This window comes from Schistocerca piceifrons, chromosome 7, assembly GCF_021461385.2.
Source record: "Schistocerca piceifrons isolate TAMUIC-IGC-003096 chromosome 7, iqSchPice1.1, whole genome shotgun sequence".
NCBI classification, from domain to species: Eukaryota; Metazoa; Arthropoda; class Insecta; order Orthoptera; family Acrididae; genus Schistocerca; species Schistocerca piceifrons.
Window position 1 is genome coordinate 274,355,273 of NC_060144.1, and position 21,006 is coordinate 274,376,278.

The window sequence follows — 21,006 nt, forward strand, 5'->3', positions numbered from 1 at the left end:
GGGCTAGCTGCCATTCATCACACCAACTGGAAATTTTGTCTAAGTCATCTCATATCTTCCTACAGTCACTCAACTTTGGCACCTTACAGTGCACCACAGCATCATCAACAAACAACCGCAGATTGCTGTCCACCCTATCTGCCAAATAATTTTTGTATATAGAGAACAACAGTGGTCGTACCTCTCTTCCCTGGGGCACTCATGACGATACTCTTGTCTCTGATGAACACTCGCCATCAAGGACAACATATTGCATTCGATTACTTAAGAAGTAGATGTGACCATACTCCATATGCTCCTACCTTCATTAACAGCCTGCAATGGCGCACCATGTCAAATGCTCTCTGGAAATCTAGATGTGTGGAATCTAACTGTTGCCCTTCATCAATAAAAATCTCGTCAGAGAGGCCCACCGCATGAGCGTCTTGGGAAGTGATTCCAGTGGTGGTTTCCCATTGCCTTCCACTGCTAATGATGAAATGATAATGAGGACAACACAACACCCAGTCATTGAGTGGAGAAAATCTCCGACCCAACCGGGAATCGAACCCAGGCTCCTTGGCATGACAATCCGCCGCACTTACCACTGAGCTATCAGGGTGGACTTTCATCAGTAGTTTACAGTATATCATGTAAGAAAGGGGGAAGTTGAGTTTCACACGGGCAGTGCTTTCTAAAACCATGCTGATTTGTGGACATAAACTTCTCAGTGTCAAGAAAATTTATTATACTCAAACTGAGAATATGTTCAAGGATTCTGTCGCAAACAGGAGTTAGGGATATTGATCTGCAATTTTGCAGGTCTGTTCTTTCACTGTTCTTATATACTGGAGTCATCGGTCCCTTTTTCCAGTCGCTTGGGACTTTGTGCTAGGCGACAGATTTATGATAAATGCAAGCTAGGTAAGTGGCCAATGCCATAGAGTACTCTTTGTAAAATTGAACTGGGACTCCATCCAGACCTGGTGTTTTATTTACTTTCAAATCTTTCAGTTGTTTCTCTATGCCAGAGATTATTATTACTATGCTGTCCATATGGGAGTCTGTCCAATGGTCAAATGACTTTATGTTTGTATGATTCTCTTGTGTGAACGATTTCTTAAATGTAAAATTTAAAACTTCAGGTTTCGTTTTGCTACGAGTATCTTCAACTGTCACACCAGACTGGTCAGCAAGGGGCTTAATGGAAGCCTTAGACCTACTTAGCAATTTTATACAAGACCAAGATTTGATCATGGTTTTGTCAATTAGGTATTGGTCTCCTACAGTATATTGCTAAACCACATTGCTGAATGCCATCAGTATTCTTACTAATTACAGTTTATTTCTTTAAATGAACGTTAGTTCTTATATTGCTCTTCAGTCTTAATATTTGTTTCATGCATATTAATCTGTCCTGTGCAACCTTCTTCATCTCTGCATAACCACTGCAATCTACATCCATCTGAACCTGCTTATTGTATTCAAGCCTTGGTCTGGGCCTTAGTTCCAACAGTGGCCTTCAGTCTTAATACTGGATAGAGCCATAATCATCACTAATTATTTCTCGCAGCATCCCCTTCACAGCCTGATGCTAACCAGAAAGAGGAAATCTTTGTTGTGGGTGGTAACCTTGTCCTCCTCAAATAGAACAAATAAAAAATCTGTACTCACTAACAAAATCACCGTACCAGTAGCACCAATACTACTTAACTGCAGTTTCTCTAACCAACTATACTAATATTATACTCTCCTCGAGACCAATACCCAGCATCATTCATCCTGTGTCAGTGTCTTGCTAGTGGTATACTATTGAGTTCTCAGATCACTGCTTTAATAATGTTCACTTTAAGGGCACCCTGCAGCCGTTGGATAAGCAGCTGCAGCAGCAAGTCGTATACTCTTAGCTCACTTATTTGTTACATAGTTTAATTCTTAATTTATTTGTGTGTTTTTGGTATTTGCATTGTTTAATTCATAAATTTTGGGCATATTATAGTATTTGAGAGTTGTAGCATCGCGTTTTAGTACCTGAATAGTGTAAATTCACATAGTCGTCTGTCTTCTGTTTTTGTTTTGAATGGCCAGTGTCAGTTGCTCACAGCCGGTGTGCTCCCTGCCGCCGTTGGATAAGCAGCTGCAGCAGCAAGTCGTATACTCTTAGCTCACTTATTTGTTACATAGTTAATTCTTAATTTTTTTGCATGTTTTTGGTATTTGCATTGTTTAATTCATAAATCTCAGGCATATTATAGTATTTGAGAGTTGTAGCATCGCGTTTTAGTACCTGAATAGTGTAAAATCGCGTTGTCTCCTTCCGCCGCCGAGCAGTGTCAGCAGTGCGCAAGTAGCAGCATTACTGCATTTACTAGGCAATTTTGTATTTTAATAACCGTTTAAATTTTGTGTCGAATTGTGCTCTCTGTAGATTAGTTCAGACGTTCTTTGCACAACAGTTTTTAGCATGGATAGGGACTGCAACTGCTGTGTTCAGATGCAGGCTGAGTTGGCATCCCTTCGCTCCCAGCTTCAGGCAGTGTTGGCTTCGGTCACACAGCTTGAGGCTGTTGCCAATGGGCATCACTATGGGGGTCCGGATGGGGGTTTGTCGGGGACGGCCAGCTCGTCCCACGCATCCCCTGATCGGACTACAACTGTGGCTGCCCGGGATACTGCCCACATTGAGTCTGATCCCTCACCTGTGGTAGAGTGGGAGGTCGTCTCGAGGTGTGGCAGGGGGCGAAAGACATTCCGGAGGGCTGAACAGAAGGCCTCTCCAGTTTGTCTGACGAACCGGTTTCAGGCTCTGTCTCAGGCTGATATTGATCTTCAGCCGGACATGGCTGCTTGTCCTGTTCCAGAGGTTGCCCCTCAGTCTGCAAGATCCGGACGGTCGCAGAGGGTGGGCTTACTGGTAGTTGGGAGCTCCCAACATCAGGCGTGTAATGGGGCCCCTTAGGGATATGGCAGCAAGAGAGGGGAAGAAAACCAATGTGCACTCTGTGTGCATAGCGGGGGGAGTCATTCCAGATGTGGAAGGGGTCATTCCAGATGCCATGAAGGGTACAGGGTGCACCCATCTGCAGGTGGTCGCTCATGTCGGTACCAATGATGTGTGTCGCTATGGATCGGAGGAAATCCTCTCTGGCTTCCGGCGGCTATCTGATTTGGTGAAGACTGCCAGTCTTGCTAGCGGTATGAAAGCAGAGCTTACCATCTGCAGCATCGTTGACAGGACTGACTGCGGACCTTTGGTACAGAGCCGAGTGGAGGGTCTGAATTAGAGGCTGAGACGGTTCTGTGACCGTGTGGGCTGCAGATTCCTCGAATTGCGCCATAGGGTGGTGGGGTTTCGGGTTCCGCTGGATAGGTCAGGAGTCCACTACACGCAGCAAGCGGCTACACGGGTAGCAGGGACTGGGCGGTTTTTTAGGTTAGATGGCCTCGGGCAAGTACAGAGAGGGCAGCAGCCTCAAAGGGTGCGGGGCAAAGTCAGGACATGCGGGGGCCAAGCAGCAATCGGTATTGTAATTGTAAACAGTCGAAGCTGCATTGGTAAAGCACCGGAACTTCAAGAGCTGATAGAAAGCACCGAAGCTGAAATCGTTATAGGTACAGAAAGCTGGCTGAAGCCAGAGATAAATTCTGCCGAAATTTTTACAAAGGCACAGACAGTGTTTAGAAAGGCTAGATTGCATGCAGCCAGTGGTGGCGTGTTTGTTGCTGTTAGTAGTAGTTTATCCTGTAGTGAAGTAGCAGTGGATAGTTCCTGTGAATTATTATGGGTGGAGGTTACACTCAACAACCGAGCTCGGCTAATAGTTGGCTCCTTTTACCGAGCTCCCAACTCAGCAGCATTAGTGGCAGAACAACTGAGAGAAAATTGGGAATACATTTCACATAAATTTTCTCAGCATGTTATAGTCTTAGGTGGAGATTTCAATTGACCAGATATAGACTGGGACACTCAGATGTTTAGGACGGGTGGTAGGGACAGAGCATCGAGTGACATTATATTGAGTGCACTATCCGAAAATTACCTCGAGCAATTAAACAGAGAACCGACTTGTGGAGATAACATCTTGGACCTACTGATAACAAACAGACCCGAACTTTTCGACTCTGTAAGTGCAGAACAGGGAATCAATGATCATAAGGCCATTGCAGCATCCCTGAATATGGAAGTTAACATGAATATAAAAAAAGGGAGGAAGGTTTATCTGTTTAGCAAGAGTAATAGAAGGCAGATTTCAGACTACCTAACAGATCAAAACGAAAATTTCTGTTCCGACACTGACAATGTTGAGTGTTTATGGAAAAAGTTCAAGGCAATCATAAAATGCGTTTTAGACAGGTACGTGCTGAGTAAAACTGTGAGGGACGGGAAAAACCCACTGTGGTTCAACAACAAAGTTAGGAAACTACTGCGAAAGCAAAGAGAGCTTCACTCCAAGTGTAAACTCAACCAAAACCTCTCAGACAAACAGAAGCTAAATGATGTCAAAGTCAGCATAAGGAGGGCTATGCGTGAAGCATTCAGTGAATTCGAAAGTAAAATTCTATGTACCGACTTGACAGAAAATCCTAGGAAGTTCTGGTCTTACGTTAAATCAGTAAGTGGCTCGAAACAGCATATCCAGACACTCCGGGATGATGATGGCATTGAAACAGAGGATGACACGCGTAAAGCTGAAATACTAAACACCTTTTTCCAAAGCTGTTTCACAGAGGAAGACCACACTGCAGTTCCTTCTATAAATCCTCGCACAAACGAAAAAATGGCTGACATCGAAATAAGTGTCCAAGGAATAGAAAAGCAACTGGAATCACTCAACAGAGGAAAGTCCACTGGACCTGACAGGATACCAATTCGATTCTACACAGAGTATGCGAAAGAACTTGCCCCCTTCTAACAGCCGTGTACCGCAAGTCTCTAGAGGAACGGAAGGTTCCAAATGATTGGAAAAGAGCACAGGTAGTCCCAGTCTTCCAGAAGGGTCATCGAGCAAATGCGCAAAACTATAGACCTATATCTGACGTCGATCTGTTGTAGAATTTTAGAACATGTTTTTTGCTCGTATATCATGTCGTTTTTGGAAACCCAGAATCTACTCTGTAGGAATCAACATGGATTGCGGAAACAGCGATCGTGTGGGACCCAACTCGCTTTATTTGTTCATGAGACCCAGAAAATATTAGATACAGGCTCCCAGGTAGATGTTATTTTCCTTGACTTCCGGAAGGCGTTCGATACAGTTCCACACTGTCACCTGATAAACAAAGTAAGAGCCTACGGAATATCAGACCAGCTGTGTGGCTGGATTGAAGAGTTTTTAGCAAACAGAACACAGCATGTTGTTATCAATGGAGATACGTCTACAGATGTTAAAGTAACCTCTGGCGTGCCACAGGGGCGTGTTATGGGACCATTGGTTTTCACAATATTTATAAATGACCTAGTAGATAGTGTCGGAAGTTCCATACGGCTTTTCGCGGATGATGCTGTAGTATACAGAGAAGTTGCAGCATTAGAAAATTGTAGCGAAATGCGGGAAGATATGCAGTGGATAGGCACTTGGTGCAGGGAGTGGCAACTGACCCTTAACATAGACAAATGTAATGTGTTGCGAATACATTGAAAGAAGGATCCTTTATTGTATGATTATCTGATAGCGGAACAAACACTGGTAGCAGTTACTTCTGTAAAATATCTGGGAGTATGCGTGTGGAATGATTTGAAGTGGAATGATCATATAAAATTAATTGTTGGTAAGGCGGGAACCAGGTTGAGATTCATTGGGAGAGTCCTTAGAAAATGTAGTCCATCAACAAAGGAGGTGGCTTACAAAACACTCGTTCGACCTATACTTGAGTATTGCTCATCAGTGTGGGATCCGTGCCAGATCGGGTTGACGGAGGAGATAGAGAAGATCCAAAGAAGAGCGGCGCGTTTCGTCACAGGGTTATTTGGTAACCGTGATAGTGTTACGGAGATGTTTAGCAAACTCAAGTGGCAGACTCTGCAAGAGAGGCGCTCTGCATCGCGGTGTAGCTTGCTCGCCAGGTTTCAAGAGGGTGCGTTTCTGGATGAGGTATTGAATATATTGCTTCCCCCTACTTATACCTCCCAAGGAGATCACAAATGTAAAATTAGAGAGATTTGAGCACGCACAGATGCTTTCAGACAGTCGTTCTTCCCACGAACCATACGCGACTGGAACAGAAAAGGGAGGTAATGACAGTGGCACGTAAAGTGCCCACTGCCACACACCGTTGTGTGGCTTGCGGAGTGTAAATGTGGATGTGGATGGATGGATGTATCACATGCTACCCCTCAGCTAAAGTGCCCAGTCCTTACACCCCCCCCCCCCCAAAAAAAAAAAAAAAAAAAAAAAAAAAAAAAAAAAAAAAAACCAACAACAACATATTAATAACTCAGCTGCTACCATCCACTACGAGTACTTACAAAACAATACTTCATTCATTCACTCTCCTGAGATTGTATAGAAATATACCTGAATTATGTTTAAGATAAAACAAGTATTACCCATATCTCTTTGTCCTCCAAATTGGTGCAATTTTTTAAAAATTTTGTCATAAGGAATATTTATTCTCACTGCGAAAGGCAGCTAGTTCTGTGCACTGTACATGCCATTCGCTTTTCGTGTTAACAGTTTTATTAAGATTGTTGTTTTTGGGCGTGGCATTTTTGTAACCACTTGAGGTCCTGTAAAACTTACCGATTAAGTTTTAATTATTTGAATCGTGTTTACAGTTTTTAACTAGAACCAGGTCTTGTACTGTATATAGTATTGGAGTACCTTTTACCCTTTTCTTTTTCTTTCTTTGATTAAAGAAACTGTAATACTAATGCCTGACACAGGTTGGGTACACTCATTTTATATTGGTCATCAGTACATTTTAATATTAGAATCCTTCTGTTTGTCATCCTAAAAGCTCTACTGGAGAAACTTGAGTGACAGAGTGGGGCAGTTCATTTATTACCTTTTCCAAGTCTCCCATTAGGTGTGCCCATTTAGAATCCTTGTTTGTGCAAGATGTCAGACACAGCCTACCAAATTCAGCATCATCCTTTCTGCTGATAGATTAAGATGTGATTTACATTTTCCCAAGCTGGAAACGCCTTAAACTGTTTACCTTTATCAGATAGAGATTCTTAGGTCGTCCTACATGCTTGAAGTAATCCTTTCTCAATTTAAATGTTATGCTGTTGGTTGTAGCTCTTTTTAAAGTATACGATTCAGCTAATTTTGACCAGCACTATAAAATAGTGAAGATGTATGCCGTACCTTCCTGCCATGTATGCAGTGGACCGTGAAAGTCCACAGCCATAAATGTCATGATGCTTTTCGTATTGGTGGGTATAGCATGGTGTGTCTTCAGAGTTCGTATTTTTACTTCTGCCATGCTTCACAGGATCTCAATATTCTCTTAATTTCTCAGGGCATATTTTTAATATAATAGTATTTCCTCATATAAATTATGCATTTCTTGGGCAAAGAATGGGCACAGCCTAAGTCTAAGTACAATCTCAGTAATTTAATACTACTTTAAGGAATGCATAATAACCATTTGTTCTCTCAGTTGTTTTTGTGAAATAAGAGGTCTTTGTGGATCTTCCAGTGGGTATTATTCTCCTCCGGATTCTGCTTTGAATTATGTATATGTGCATTTAATATGTCATACTGGTACAGTGCAGTATTTAAATTATGACAAAGTAATCTAATGTCCTTTTCACATTTATTTATTTTTAGGAAATATATTGCAAAATTGCCTCTATCCTGCACATCTTCATTTAATTGTAAAGGCTGTGGCCAGTGTGTATTAGTTTCTCGTATCCGTGTAATAAATCTTTAAATTTTCTGAGCAACCATACAATGACTAATATTTCCTTTTCAGTAATTGCATAATTCCTTTTCTAATGTGTTGGCATTCGACTTCTGAACATAACTGGGGAGTGATCTATTCCATGGCATGTTTGTCTCTCCTAAACCATAGTCCAAGGCATCTGTCACCAAGTGGAAAGATCGGTCAAAGTTTGGGTGAATTAATAATGGTGCTTATGCCCAACTGTCCCTAATTCTATTGAATTCTATACTGAAATCTTGCATCCATTGGCAAGGTATGTTCTGTTTGAACAGGGCCATCATGTGTGGTGTGTTTAGTATGGCATTCAGAATACATTTCGTATAAAATCCTACAAGTTTGAGGATGATTTGAATTGTTTCTTATTTGATGGCTCTGGACACTGATCTAATTCACCTAGTCTATGTGGATCTGGTTTTATCCCTTCAGTATTCACTATATGGCCTAAAAATTTGACTTCACTTGTACCAAACAGTTGTTTTGAAAGTTTAATTGTTTTTCCTTGTGAGTGTAATCTAGTGAAAAGTTCAGTCCAGGCTCTGGATATGATCATTATATCATGAACATACATTAAAGTCTAAAAGTCTATAGTTTTATCTAAACCTCTGACAAACATTGAAACAGAAACTTTGAAATAATATGATCTTCCTTTAACAAGGAATGCAGTATATTTTCTTGATTCTATTTTTAATGGAATTTGCCAGTATCCAGCAGTAAAATTCATGGTAATAATGTATTTTGTTCCCAAAAACTTTGTTACTAAGTAGTGAAAGGTCTGTTCCTTTCTGACTCAAGTATTTTTTTAACTCTTTTCCCATCAAATGTCAGTCACACCAATCCATCATGTTTTTTAACCACAACCAACCGCTTGTTATAACAAGCGTCAGTATACTCAGAGTGTTCCATGAAATGAGTCTACTAATTTCCTCTTGTTCTGACTCTTTTGTTGCTAGTTATTGAGTATGCCTTTACATAAAATTGCTCTGTTCTTTTATCTTTAATGAATAGACAAAATCTTTGCTGACTCCTGGCCTCATTGAGAAAATGTCAGTGTGTTTAGTGAGTAAGGTTGTCATATGTGCTTTCTCTTTTATTCCTAGCCCTGTTGTTTTACTCATATTGTAAATTGTGGTCCCTTTAGTTATTTGCACATTATAATAGTTTGTATCACTTTTGTCATAACCATGTAAAATATTAGGTTGGTTTATAAGTTTGTAGCGTTTTTGTTTTGCAGTTGGTATTCCGGTTGCTATGGGTTTATTTATCAATAGTAATTTTTTTATTTGTACCTCACTGTTTCTTTCTGAGTTTATGTATTGTCTTTTGTCATTTGTAGATAGTGAGTGGAGCTGTGGACACTAGAAAATGGAGCAATAAGTAGAGGAATTGGAGCATACCCAGCGTATTCTTCTGTTTGAGTTCAATAGAGGGTGACAGCACGGAGGTAGCCAGAAATATTTGCAGTGTGTGTAAGGATAATGCCATGGGACAGAGCACACCAAGAAAATAGTTTTGTCCTTTTAAGGACGGTTGTTTTGACACTAGTTACTCTCCATGTTCAGTAAGACCTTCAGAGTTTGATGAAGATCGTTTAAACACCTTAATCCACAATGATCCACATCATTGTACTCAAGAACTGACAAATGTGATGAAATGTGATCATTCAACCATCATGCAATATTTCCATGTGATGGGCGAGGTTGAAAAATGGGGTGTTTGGGTACCAAAAGTTCTGAGCCAGAATCACAAAAATCAGCATCTCGTCAGATGTGCATCTGTGCTTGCTTGTCATCAATTGGCTCATGAAGAGCAACAACCATTCCTACCCTATATTGTTACTGGTGACGAAATATGGTGTCTTTATGCTAAAATAAGGAAAAGAAAGAAATGGTTGAGCCCAAATAAAGCAGCAACTTCCCGTACAAAGACCTGTGCACATCCACAAACGAAAATGTTATGCATCTGGTGGAGTAGCAATGGTGTGGTGTATTACAAATTGCTTCCCCACGGTGTAACCATGACTATTTGACATTTATTGTCAACACCTGAGATGTCTTGCAGACACAATCCAAGAACAATGACCAGGAAGACTACATGAAGTGATGTTACTTCTTGGTGATGCCCACCTACATTTCACTAGACTGACAAAAAACACTTTTCAGGAATTGGTTTGGGAAGTCACCCAGCACACACCTTATTGACCTGATCTTGTATCCTCAGAATTCTACCTTTTCCACTCTCACTCTCTATCGAATAACCTTCACAGAACTTCCTTTTTGGATGAAGATGTACTCTGGACATGGCTCGATGAGTCCTTCGCCTCAAAATTATGTGATTTCTTTAACTGCAGAATCTAAAAGTGTCCCCAGCATTGGCAGACTCTTGTAAATAGTGAAGAATAGTATATTATTGATGACTAAAGTCTCTGTTATGTGTCTTATGGAAGAACGTCATGATCTTATGCACCGACTCACTAGTTTCTACTATAAATGTGAACAAACTTGTTCAAAATGTAGTGTTACCATTTCATTGTCTTTCATATGAGGAAATATTATCTAGCCACTCTTAAAGTCTAGTTCAACTTTTTGGGGTAGTCAAATATATATCCCCTGACACTGAATTTTACTAAAAATCCTGTTTGTGCTGGTTTGCAAAAGGTTCCTGTGATTCCTGTTATTTTGAGTCCAGTTACTAGAAGCTGAAGGAACATATGCTGCATACTACTGTATTGTGTTCCAGAAAGTTCTGGTTTATCATGCACACGTCACTGCCTCAGCCTAGTATTGTATTTACTGGCATGTTTCCTGTTGTGCCTTTAAGTGCATATGGACTATCAGAGTATCAGACCAATTGTGTGATTGGATTGAAGAGTTCCTAGATAACAGAACGCAGCATGTCATTCTCAATGGAGAGAAGTCATCCGAAGTAAGAGTGATTTCAGGTATGCCGCAGGGGAGTGTCATAGGACCGCTGCTATTCACAATATACATAAATGACCTTGTGGATGACATCGGGAGTTCACTGAGGCTTTTTGCAGATGATGCTGTGGTGTATCAAGAGGTTGTAACAATGGAAAATTGTACTGAAATGCAGGAGGATCTGCAGCGAATTGACGCATGGTGCAGGGATTGGCAATTCAATCTCAATGTAGACAAGTTTAATGTGCTGCGAATACATAGAAAGATAGATCCCTTATCCTTTAGCTACAAAATAGCAGGTCAGCAACTGGAAGCAGTTAATTCCATAAATTATCTGGGAGTACGCATTAGGAGTGATTTAAAATGGAATGATCATATAAAGTTGATCGTCAGTAAAGCAGATGCCAGACTGAGATTCATTGGAAGAATCCCAAGGAAATGCAATCCGAAAACAAAGGAAGTAGGTTACAGTACGCTTGTTTGCCCACTGCTTGAATATTGCTCAGCAGAGTGGGATCCGTACCAGATAGGGTTGATAGAAGAGATAGAGAAGATCCAATGGAGAGCAGCGCGCTTCGTTACAGGATCATTTAGTAATCGCGAAAGCGTTACGGAGATGATAGATAAACTCTAGTGGAAGACTCTGTAGGAGAGACGCTCAGTAGCTCGGTACGGGCTTTTGTTAAAGTTTCGAGAACATACCTTCACCGAAGAGTCAAGCAGTATATTGCTCCCTCCTACGTATATCTCACGAAGAGACCATGAGGATAAAATCAGAGAGATTAGAGCCCACACAGAAGCATACCGACAATCCTTCTTTCCACGAACAATACGAGACTGGAATAGAAGGGAGAACCGATAGAGATACTCAGGGTACCCTCCGCCACACACCGTCAAGTGGCTTGCGGAGTATGGATGTAGATGTAGGGAGAAGTGTTGGTTCACCTGTTCCTTAATTGGCAGTTTATTTTATTCTAAGATCTCGTCTATGACATTATTTGCACTATTGTATCTTATTAAATGTGAACTGATTAGATGTGGCCCTTTTTCATGTGCTTCTAGAGACTGAACGCTTCCTTGGAAGCCTATTGTTTTCCCATTCTGTATTGTTATATTATCATTATTATTGTTGTTTACCTCTCCATCTTGTCTTGATCTATTACACAATTGGTTCATATCACACGCTGTTTTGCATGTATGCTGCAGCAATGCCTTCAAACAGAAACTTTTTGATTGCCACTTATACATAGCCTTGTTTAATTAGGAGCTCCTTCACTCATGTACTTTGACATAAATTTGACCTCAACGTCATTATATATTTTCAAGTCATCTAATTTTAGCATGTCCCATTGTATTGTGTCTGCTATTGTATGACTTACCACAAATATAATTTTATTGTGGTGAGTCTAAGTGTCTGGCTACATAGTCTTAAAAGTTTTTAAAAATAACATAGGTTGTACATCACCAGATGGTCTAAAATTGGGAAATTTTTGATTTTGACTTTTGCTTTTAAAATATAGTTGTAAAACCCTCACATGAATTGTAATATAATTTATTTCTAGTTGACTCATCTTAAGGTCATTTTCTTTCTTCCTGACTTTTGCAGTCTGAGTTTAAGTATTGTTATTTATATGGGTTACTTGTGTGTTATTATTGGGGTGTTCAGTGTTATTCAGTATAGAAGTTCCTCCTATTGGTACAGTGGTGAACTATGAAATTGAATGGTATTATAACGATATACTGCGTCAGTAAGTTCTTTTTCATGTTTTCCATTTTGAAATCATTGCTCCAGTTCATCAATCATTATCAATATCATATCTGTATTCCTGTTTGTCACTTTCTGTAAGCTAGATTTCATTTCTAGTAGTTCTGCTTCCAAAATATCTACTCTTTTAACTAACTCACCCTTTCTTAATTTAATAGCTTGTACAGGGAAGGCCAAATATCTCACGAAATAAGCGTCAAACGAAAAAACTACAAAGAACGAAACTTGTGTAGCTTGAAGGGGGAAACCAACTAAAACATTCATATTTCTTTACGTACTACATGAATATGTAATAAAAAATCGGGGTTCCTATTCTAGAAAACATAGTTGATATCCATTTGACCTATGGCAGCACCATCTAGCGGGCCAACCATAGTGCCATCTGGTTTCCCCCTTCAAGCTAGTGAAGTTTCGTTCTTTGTAGTTTTTTCGTTTGATGCTTATTTCATGAGATATTTGGCCCGGTCACTATCAATGGACCACCCTGTATATGTTCGAATTTGCTACATAGTTTATCTTCTACAATTTCTAGTTATATATCTATTTCTTCAACATGTTTGAATCCCATGTCTAATCTATGTTCCAAATGATCCATCCTACCATTGATTTGAGATGTGAGGTCAGACATTTTCTCCTCCATTTGATTGAACATGGTATCTGTTTTAGAAAATATATTATTGATTTGTTTGGTTAATTGGTCAAAATGTTGCATGAATGTTTACATAACTCCTTTGACTGTTATTTGTTTGTCTTTGAGAGGAAAATACTTTACTGAGGAGAGTACTAAAAATCTATAAGTACCAATATTTAATTAATACCAATAAATGTCTGCATATGGATATTTTGTATCTTGTTCACTTCCCATTAGTTAACTCCTGCAAAAGTTGTATATAATTGTTTGACACAATGTTACATATCACTGTTTACAGTATGACCAAGTAGACAGTTGTCTGTGTTCTAAACTGGCACTGTAACTGCTTATGCTAGTGCCCCAGTTGTTGGAGCAGTGTGTTGCAATGTGACATTGGACAACTAAGGGAGGGTTCTTGTTGAACGCTGCCGACCGCCATTGAGGTACATGTGGGTGTAGTGGTGGATGCACACATAATCACAACTCTTCTTGGTGTAGTTTAACTTGATGTTAGCATGGAAATATCCATTGCAGTTGATAATTAATCTATTAGAGATGATTGAGTTTAATCAAAGTAGTTATTTTCAGCTAAATACCCTAAATACCTCTTAGTGGCAGCTTCTTAATTCTTGTTTATGTGCCAGGCAATCTCATGTTTATTGCTGCTGCCAACACAGATTTCTTCCTATTTCATGCATAATTAATTCCACGTGGTCAAATCTAACACACAGAACTAAATTTGGACTTATTATCACATTTACAATGTGAACATTTAGCAACTCAAATTCTTGGCATACAAAACATGATAGTTCTCTATTGACCCTTTCCTTCTTTCATACAGTACGTTCACAGAGAGACCTTGAACTGTTGTAAAGCTCAAGCTATGGAATTTCACCACGGTCAGGCTCCATGGCGAGGTGCACAGCACTGCAGACTCCAAGGAATTACTGACAATGACATAAGCATATTGAATTGAAGTCTTTCATCACTGTGTGATGCTCTAGGGGTACCTCAAACATAAAATAACAAACAAACAAACCCAGAATCCTACTAATACATAACTAATAATACGCAAACCTATCTCAATGCCTTATATTTGAAACTATTCATGATTACTCAGTTATAATTATTGCCAAGGCTACTGTTGTTCTGCTTGTACCTCCATAGTATATTAAACACATTAGTACCCTTACAAAGTACTGAAACTACACTGGCCATCTGGTCTACAAATTGAGGCTATTGAGAAGTAACAGAATACATGCCATCAAGAGGGAGGAGGAGGAGATTAGTGTTTAACGTCCCGTCGACAACGAGGTCATTAGAGACGGAGCGCAAGCTCGGGTGAGGGAAGGATGGGGAAGGAAATCGGCTGTGCCCTTTCAAAGGAACCATCCCGGCATTTGCTTGAAGCGATTTAGGGAAATCACGGAAAACCTAAATCAGGATGGCCGGAGACGGGATTGAACCGTCGTCCTCCCGAATGCGAGTCCAGTGTGCTAACCACTGCGCCACCTCGCTCGGTTGCCATCAAGAGTATATGAACTTACCAGGATCACAATTAAAGTGTACTACTTGGTCCAGTAATCAGCTATATTGGGATCCAACATGCCTTGCCAAGTAGCTGGACAGGCCTAGTTATATGTCAACAAATGTTAAGCCATATTCACAACCTGTTGGACTTCATATACCAGCTCTAATAATTTAGACTTACAAGGTTGAATCATATATATACCAGAATTTTCGCCTTATGCGCCTTTCTGTAACTGGAGAGTGGTTCGGTATCTGCTCATTGTTGCTTTGATTTCCAGTGATTGCTCTCCACAGCTAGAATTTTGCCGTACTGTTTCTTTAGTTAGAATCACAGTGTTGTAGCAAGAGGTACCTTCGTCTTTTGCGCAACTCATTATAATCAAGTTTCTCACAACAGAGGGCATAAAATTGTGTGAAATTTTGAAAATACTTGCAGCACAGTTAGGGCACAGCACCCTGAAAAAGACTTAAGTGTACACGTGGTGTAAACAGTTTCTACAAGAATGAGAAACAGTTGAGACTGCAGCTCACAGATGTCACCTGAGAATCAGCATGACTGAGCAGAATATTATCATTTTTAGCCAGCCCATTCAAGAACAATCACCAAATAACAGTTATTGAAATTGCTACTGAGGTTGGCATGAGTTACAGTAGTGCTCAAGTGATCATTACTGACAACCTTGAATTTCAGAAAGTGTCTGCAAGGTAGGTGCCTTGTCTTCTCACTGCAGAACACAAATTTCATCGTATCAAGGTGGGCAAATGGCTACTGACACACTACCAAACTGAAGGGAAACATTTTTTGTGCCTGATTGTGATCTGCGATGAAATGTGGGTGCACCAGTACACCTTGGAATTGAAAAAAGCAGCATCGAATGCCACAAAAAGGACGAATCTGCACCTGTCAGAGCTAAAAGCCATCTCTCCATGAGGAAGATTCTTGCAACAGTCTTTTTTGATTTTAAAGGAATTAGTCTCATCAGCTTTCTTCATACTGTGGTTACGGTTACTGTGTACTATTGCCTACTTTTGGACCAAACAAAACTTGCATATCGTCAGAAAAAGGGCGCATTTCCAATCCGGAATGTTATCATACTTCATGACAATGCTTGACCCCACTCAGCTGCTGGAACTCAACAAAAGATTCAGGAGTTGTTCTGGACCACATCAAACCATCCTCCCAACAATCTGGGCTTATCACTCTGTGATTTTCATTTGTTGGACAGTGAAGGAAGCAGTTGGAGGACATTGATTTGATGCCACTGTCAAAGTGTTCGTGCGCAAGTGGAGACTATATAAAAAAATAAATTCATATATATGATTGCTTTCCCCCTATTCCCTCCCCCCCCCCCCTCTCTCTCTCTCTCTCTCTCTCTCTCTCTCTCTCTCTCTATCTAAAGCTCCGATTAAAAAAAAAAAAATTGTACTATCACTAACATCCATTTCAACTTTCAAATGGTTTCCATTTTTGTCAGTGTGCTGCTAGAAGAGTCTCTCAACAAAATTGGTGAGAAATTCAATGACATGACAGACTTAATGAGACACGGCCCTATCTGGACATATCTTTTTGTAGTTTGATTGATTCTTGAGTATTGTTAATCAGTTTGGGACCAATACGAGGTAGGACTGATAGAAGAGGTAGAGAAGATCCAATGAAGAGCAGTGCATTTTGCCGCAAGAACATTTAGTCGACATGGGACATCACGGATATGATTAATGAACTCCAATGACAGACACTAAAGGAGACATTGTACGTCACAGAAATGTGTGCTGTTGAAATTTCGAGAGAGATCTTTCTGGAAGAATTAGACAACATATTACTTCCTCCATGACCACATGAGAAAATTCAAGAAATTAGAGCTGAAACAAAGGCATACTGACAATCATTCTTCCCGCATGCTAATTGCGAGTGGAACAAGGAAATGGGAACCAGTTATTGGTACGAGAAGTACCCTCTGCCACACACCATCAGGTCACTTGTCGAGTATTGCTGTAGATCATGTGCAGCAAATATTGGTGCACAAGCCACATCTGGCCCGTGGAAGAAATTCCAGGTGAACAGAAAATGAAGGTACTCTCAAAAATGCGTATGTTGATGCGTAATTTGCTTGCATCACATCTCAGGAAAGGGGTAACATTTATATTGGTGTCTTATCCCATAAACATTAACCTCACACACTAGAGTTTTGACTTTATGTGCTGGGAACGGTGCTTCTGTGTGAGAAGGCAGCCCCTGAGCTTATGCAAGTATGTGAATCAGGCCTGTGGGTCACCAAAGGTTTCCCTTGCGTGATGTAGATCTGCATGAACAGTCTAAGGTAGCAGAGAGCAGCCTCATCTGCCCTACTGTTGCGATTCTGTATGTGAATCCCTTTGAATAGGTAGCACTGAAATCAGCTTCATGATAGCACACTTGCTCTTTTCTGCTACATGCACAACATGTTTGCAATTTTGCCTCATGAGAAAGACAAATTAGAATAAATCCTACCTCAAATGAACACAATGAACCCTAACATAACACCATGTTACTTTAAATGGAAGATAATTTGCTGTAGCACAGTTTTGCAAGTTTCAGTCAGAAGGAAAGAGCACATGGTATTAACGTAAACCTTCTCATATGAACCAGTGGGTCATTCCACTGTTGCGGGTGTGACATTTTGTCACATTTTTCACGCGTAAAGTTATATTTATTTGTACTTCAGGTGTCAGAGTAAGGCTAACTTTAATTTAGTGAATAGAATAGCATGTTGTAAAGCTCCTGTAAAAATTTTAGCTCTTAATTTTACACTCAACCTGCTAAAAAAATCATGAAGAAGTTTTGTGGGTGTGACAAAACTTTACCCTTCATTTGCCCATAGCTGTGTTCTTTAGTTATTTTGTCTTCTACTTCTGAATCAGGATGGTTGATAATTTTCTACACAGTGAAGAAAGGAGTAATAAAACACAAGATATGATAACTTTTATTCACAGACACTTCCAAAAGACAACATATTTTTTCCCTTCATGTTGCGGGTGTGACACATAGATACATCAATATTATTGGGTGAAATTTAAAACAAAACAGCAAGAAAATACTTTAATTATTATGTTAAAATGATAAAAACTTAAACAAGAGAGAACTAGGCCTATTTCAATACTACTGAAAAACAAATTGTCCCCTGTTATTCAACAGCTTGGGTGGTTTTACTTTCTGGGAGATTACTGAAATATTTTACCAAGATATGTCATCTTCTGTGTGCCAAATCCAGCATTTCCCACTGGGTTGCATATACTTCAGCAAGACCTGCTCTGCTTGTTCATCAACTTGAAGAACTTCTGCAAAGTATTTCTTCTTCAAACAGGACTTTCCAGTGACAGTCAACTCTGACAGTACAAAGTCTCCTATAGTAAGTTGCCCACAGTATGGAGAAGCAACAGGTGTGATACATATTTTGCCTGCATACCAAAATTGGGTCACTCCTGAGCATTACAACTGTCAATGTGAGGTTTCAGATATAATTCAAATGACAAGAACTGTAGGGTAACTCTGAACTGCACACCACTGTTACGCATGTTTAAGATATCACCAAACATTCCACATATTTTGACAAAACAGAGATGCAGGTTGGGTTTTGATCATAAAAGAGACAATATAATTTAAATTCTTGGGGATCCTTATTATATCATCCTCCATCTGTCTAAAGAAAAATAGAGGTCAAAACTAGAGTTCAATGATCAACATGCTAAAATTGGAAAAATGCTGTTCACTCAAGTATTCTTGTGAGAGAATAGGTCTCGGTGAACAACAAATATTAGCTCCTCGCCTTGCATGACTGTCAAGATGAAGAGTGAAGAGTAGAGACAAATTGTGCTGCAGCACAAATAGACTACTGTAAGCTAGAGATAAAAGCGTGATAGAATATTCAAACACAACACTACAAAACAGCAGACGAAATTCATCACATGTACACTATGTAGCGACTGCATTGTTTTTTCTCAAAAGTTGGCACAACATGAAAATATACACACTGTTTGGCCATAGACTTCTTATTTCTGCTGACGCTAAACCTAGAGAGCCCAGTGCTAATGGTAGAGTGAAGTCGTGATCAATGGGATTACTGGGATGTTGGTCCGTGTGACAGTGAACCAAACAAAGTATTGGTGTGCAAACTTAGGACGTCTGGTTCATCGGTGCCATCTCTGGGAGGGGTTAGGATCCCACAAGTGTAAGATGGCATCACTTCCAACTCTCGATATCAGTGCATCAACTTGTCTGGTGATGACATTTCGTCCTGTTGTCAAAATGTTGTGTCTGTCTGTGGGAACCGCCTGGCCATTCGTCTGAGAAATTATTGTAGATTACAGATGCCAGGTTCAATCCCAGCATTTGAAAATCACTAGTCATTTTCATATCTGGTGGTAAAGTATGGATGTATTAATGTGAGCCAGAGGTGATGTGGCAATTCATGGTGCTCATCCAACAAAACATGTAGAGAACTTAGATAGAGTGAGTAATAAGCTTCTTTACACTGTTAAGATTGTAAATTGGAACAGCTCCCCAGTAACGTATGAAGAAGAGAGGACAGTAACTGTAAATTGTTATTTAGGAGTATTTCTTCCTAAATTTATCAAAATAAACAAAGTGAAACATACAAGAACAAGCTTGAGTAGAAGTTTATTGCATTAATTTTTTCTGACTGGTTAAAAAGGAAGTATTTGCATATGTAACTTAGTGGAGACTACTTCAAAAATATGAGAAATTAAGTTTTCCAAAAGTCCAGAATTCTCATTAAGTCTCATAATTTTCAGAATAATTCTAATACATTTTATACAGGGTCATTTTACGCAAACTTTTTAAGTGAGGCTGGTATTAAAATATGTTAAAGCAGTGTTTTTATTATAAATAATATGGCATTTGTACAGCAACTCAATATAATTCAAATTTTTTCTAGATATTGGTAGATGATCTTCTAGTTTACAATGGTGAACTTGATCAGGCATCACATTTACAAGGATCATCAAGAGTTCCATATCGCACTGTCCTGTTTACGTTGAATACGGATTTAATTAGTCAAGAACAAAGCACGGAAGTCAGGTGAGTTTTGAATTAGACATTTATTCTTGAGCAAATAAGTAAATCGTACATCAGTATTCACAACTCAACAATCATGTTTCAGAATAAAATTCAGTCATCAGTTATTTTTATTTTGCTTTACTGGCTTAACAGATTAATCTATCATCTTCAGAAGCCTACAAAGTTTGAGATACTATAAATCATTAGACCTTGACCACACATTTATGTAAATTATAAGATGTGTATTACAAAACTTTACTTAGTATCCCAAGTTTTGTAGGCTTCTGAACAAGCCAGATTAATCTGTGAAGCCAGTAAAGCAAAATAAAAGCAATTGTCAAACTGATGACCGAACTTCATTCTGATATACAGGGTGTTCAGAAATTTTCGTCACAAACTTCAAGGGCTTGTAGATGGGAGTGAATACTTAACATTTTGAATAGGAACCCATGTCCAGGAAAGTACCATTTCCATTCTACAAATACTTCAGATGTGTAATGCGTTCATGTGCACTGAGGGAAAGATAAAAGTCTTAGAGATACTTGTCGTGGTGTACAGTAGGATAGAGAAAATGGTGTGTACTACTTCAGACAGTCATCTGTTGTCACTTAAACCTGCCTTACTGCGAGACCTATTCAATGCCTGTGTGTCTCTGATATAGTAAACATGGTTTGGTACATATTTTTGGAACACATAGACATGCTCCTTGTCTATAGCAAAGCTCGAGGTAAGGGAGGAGCTGCTGGTCAGCTGTACCATAAAGGTTTTCCACCACGTAGCACACCATCGCACAAACATTTTTCCCAAGTTATGCAGCTGCTGCGAGAAACAGGTACCTTCACTGTGAGAAGGCAGGACTGTGGTGCTCCACAGCAATGCTGCACACCTGAATTTGGAGAAGACGTATTGCATTGCATTGAAGAGAACCCGGCAATAAGTACTCGAAAAATTGTGTGTGCAGTGAGTGTTAGATGGTATTGTCTGGGACCTTCCATGTGAGCAACAATTACATCCATATCACTTACAAAGGGTACACACTATGGGTCCAGCTGATTTTCCACAATGCATTGCCTATTGCATTTGATTCCTGCACCACTGCGTCAGTGCACAACTGTTTCCAAGTTGAGTTCTGTTCACAGATATTAAGTAAGTTCACTAGGGACTGTGTTCTGAATTCACGAAGCAACTATGTCTGGGCAGAAAAAAACCCTCGTGCCATGCATTTTCAGGGATTTCAGCACCA

General features: G+C 39.7%; 1 protein-coding gene across 2 annotated transcripts in view; it reads left to right on the forward strand.

Moving 5' to 3' along the window:
- LOC124805118 (katanin-interacting protein-like) overlaps window positions 1-21,006 on the forward strand; it is a 323,814-nt gene that overhangs the window by 299,742 nt on the left and 3,066 nt on the right. For both annotated transcript variants that reach the window (XM_047265570.1, XM_047265571.1), the window contains exon 14: window positions 19,642-19,784. In XM_047265570.1, the coding sequence (XP_047121526.1) occupies window positions 19,642-19,784 (143 nt within the window). The remainder of the gene's footprint in view (window positions 1-19,641; window positions 19,785-21,006) is intronic.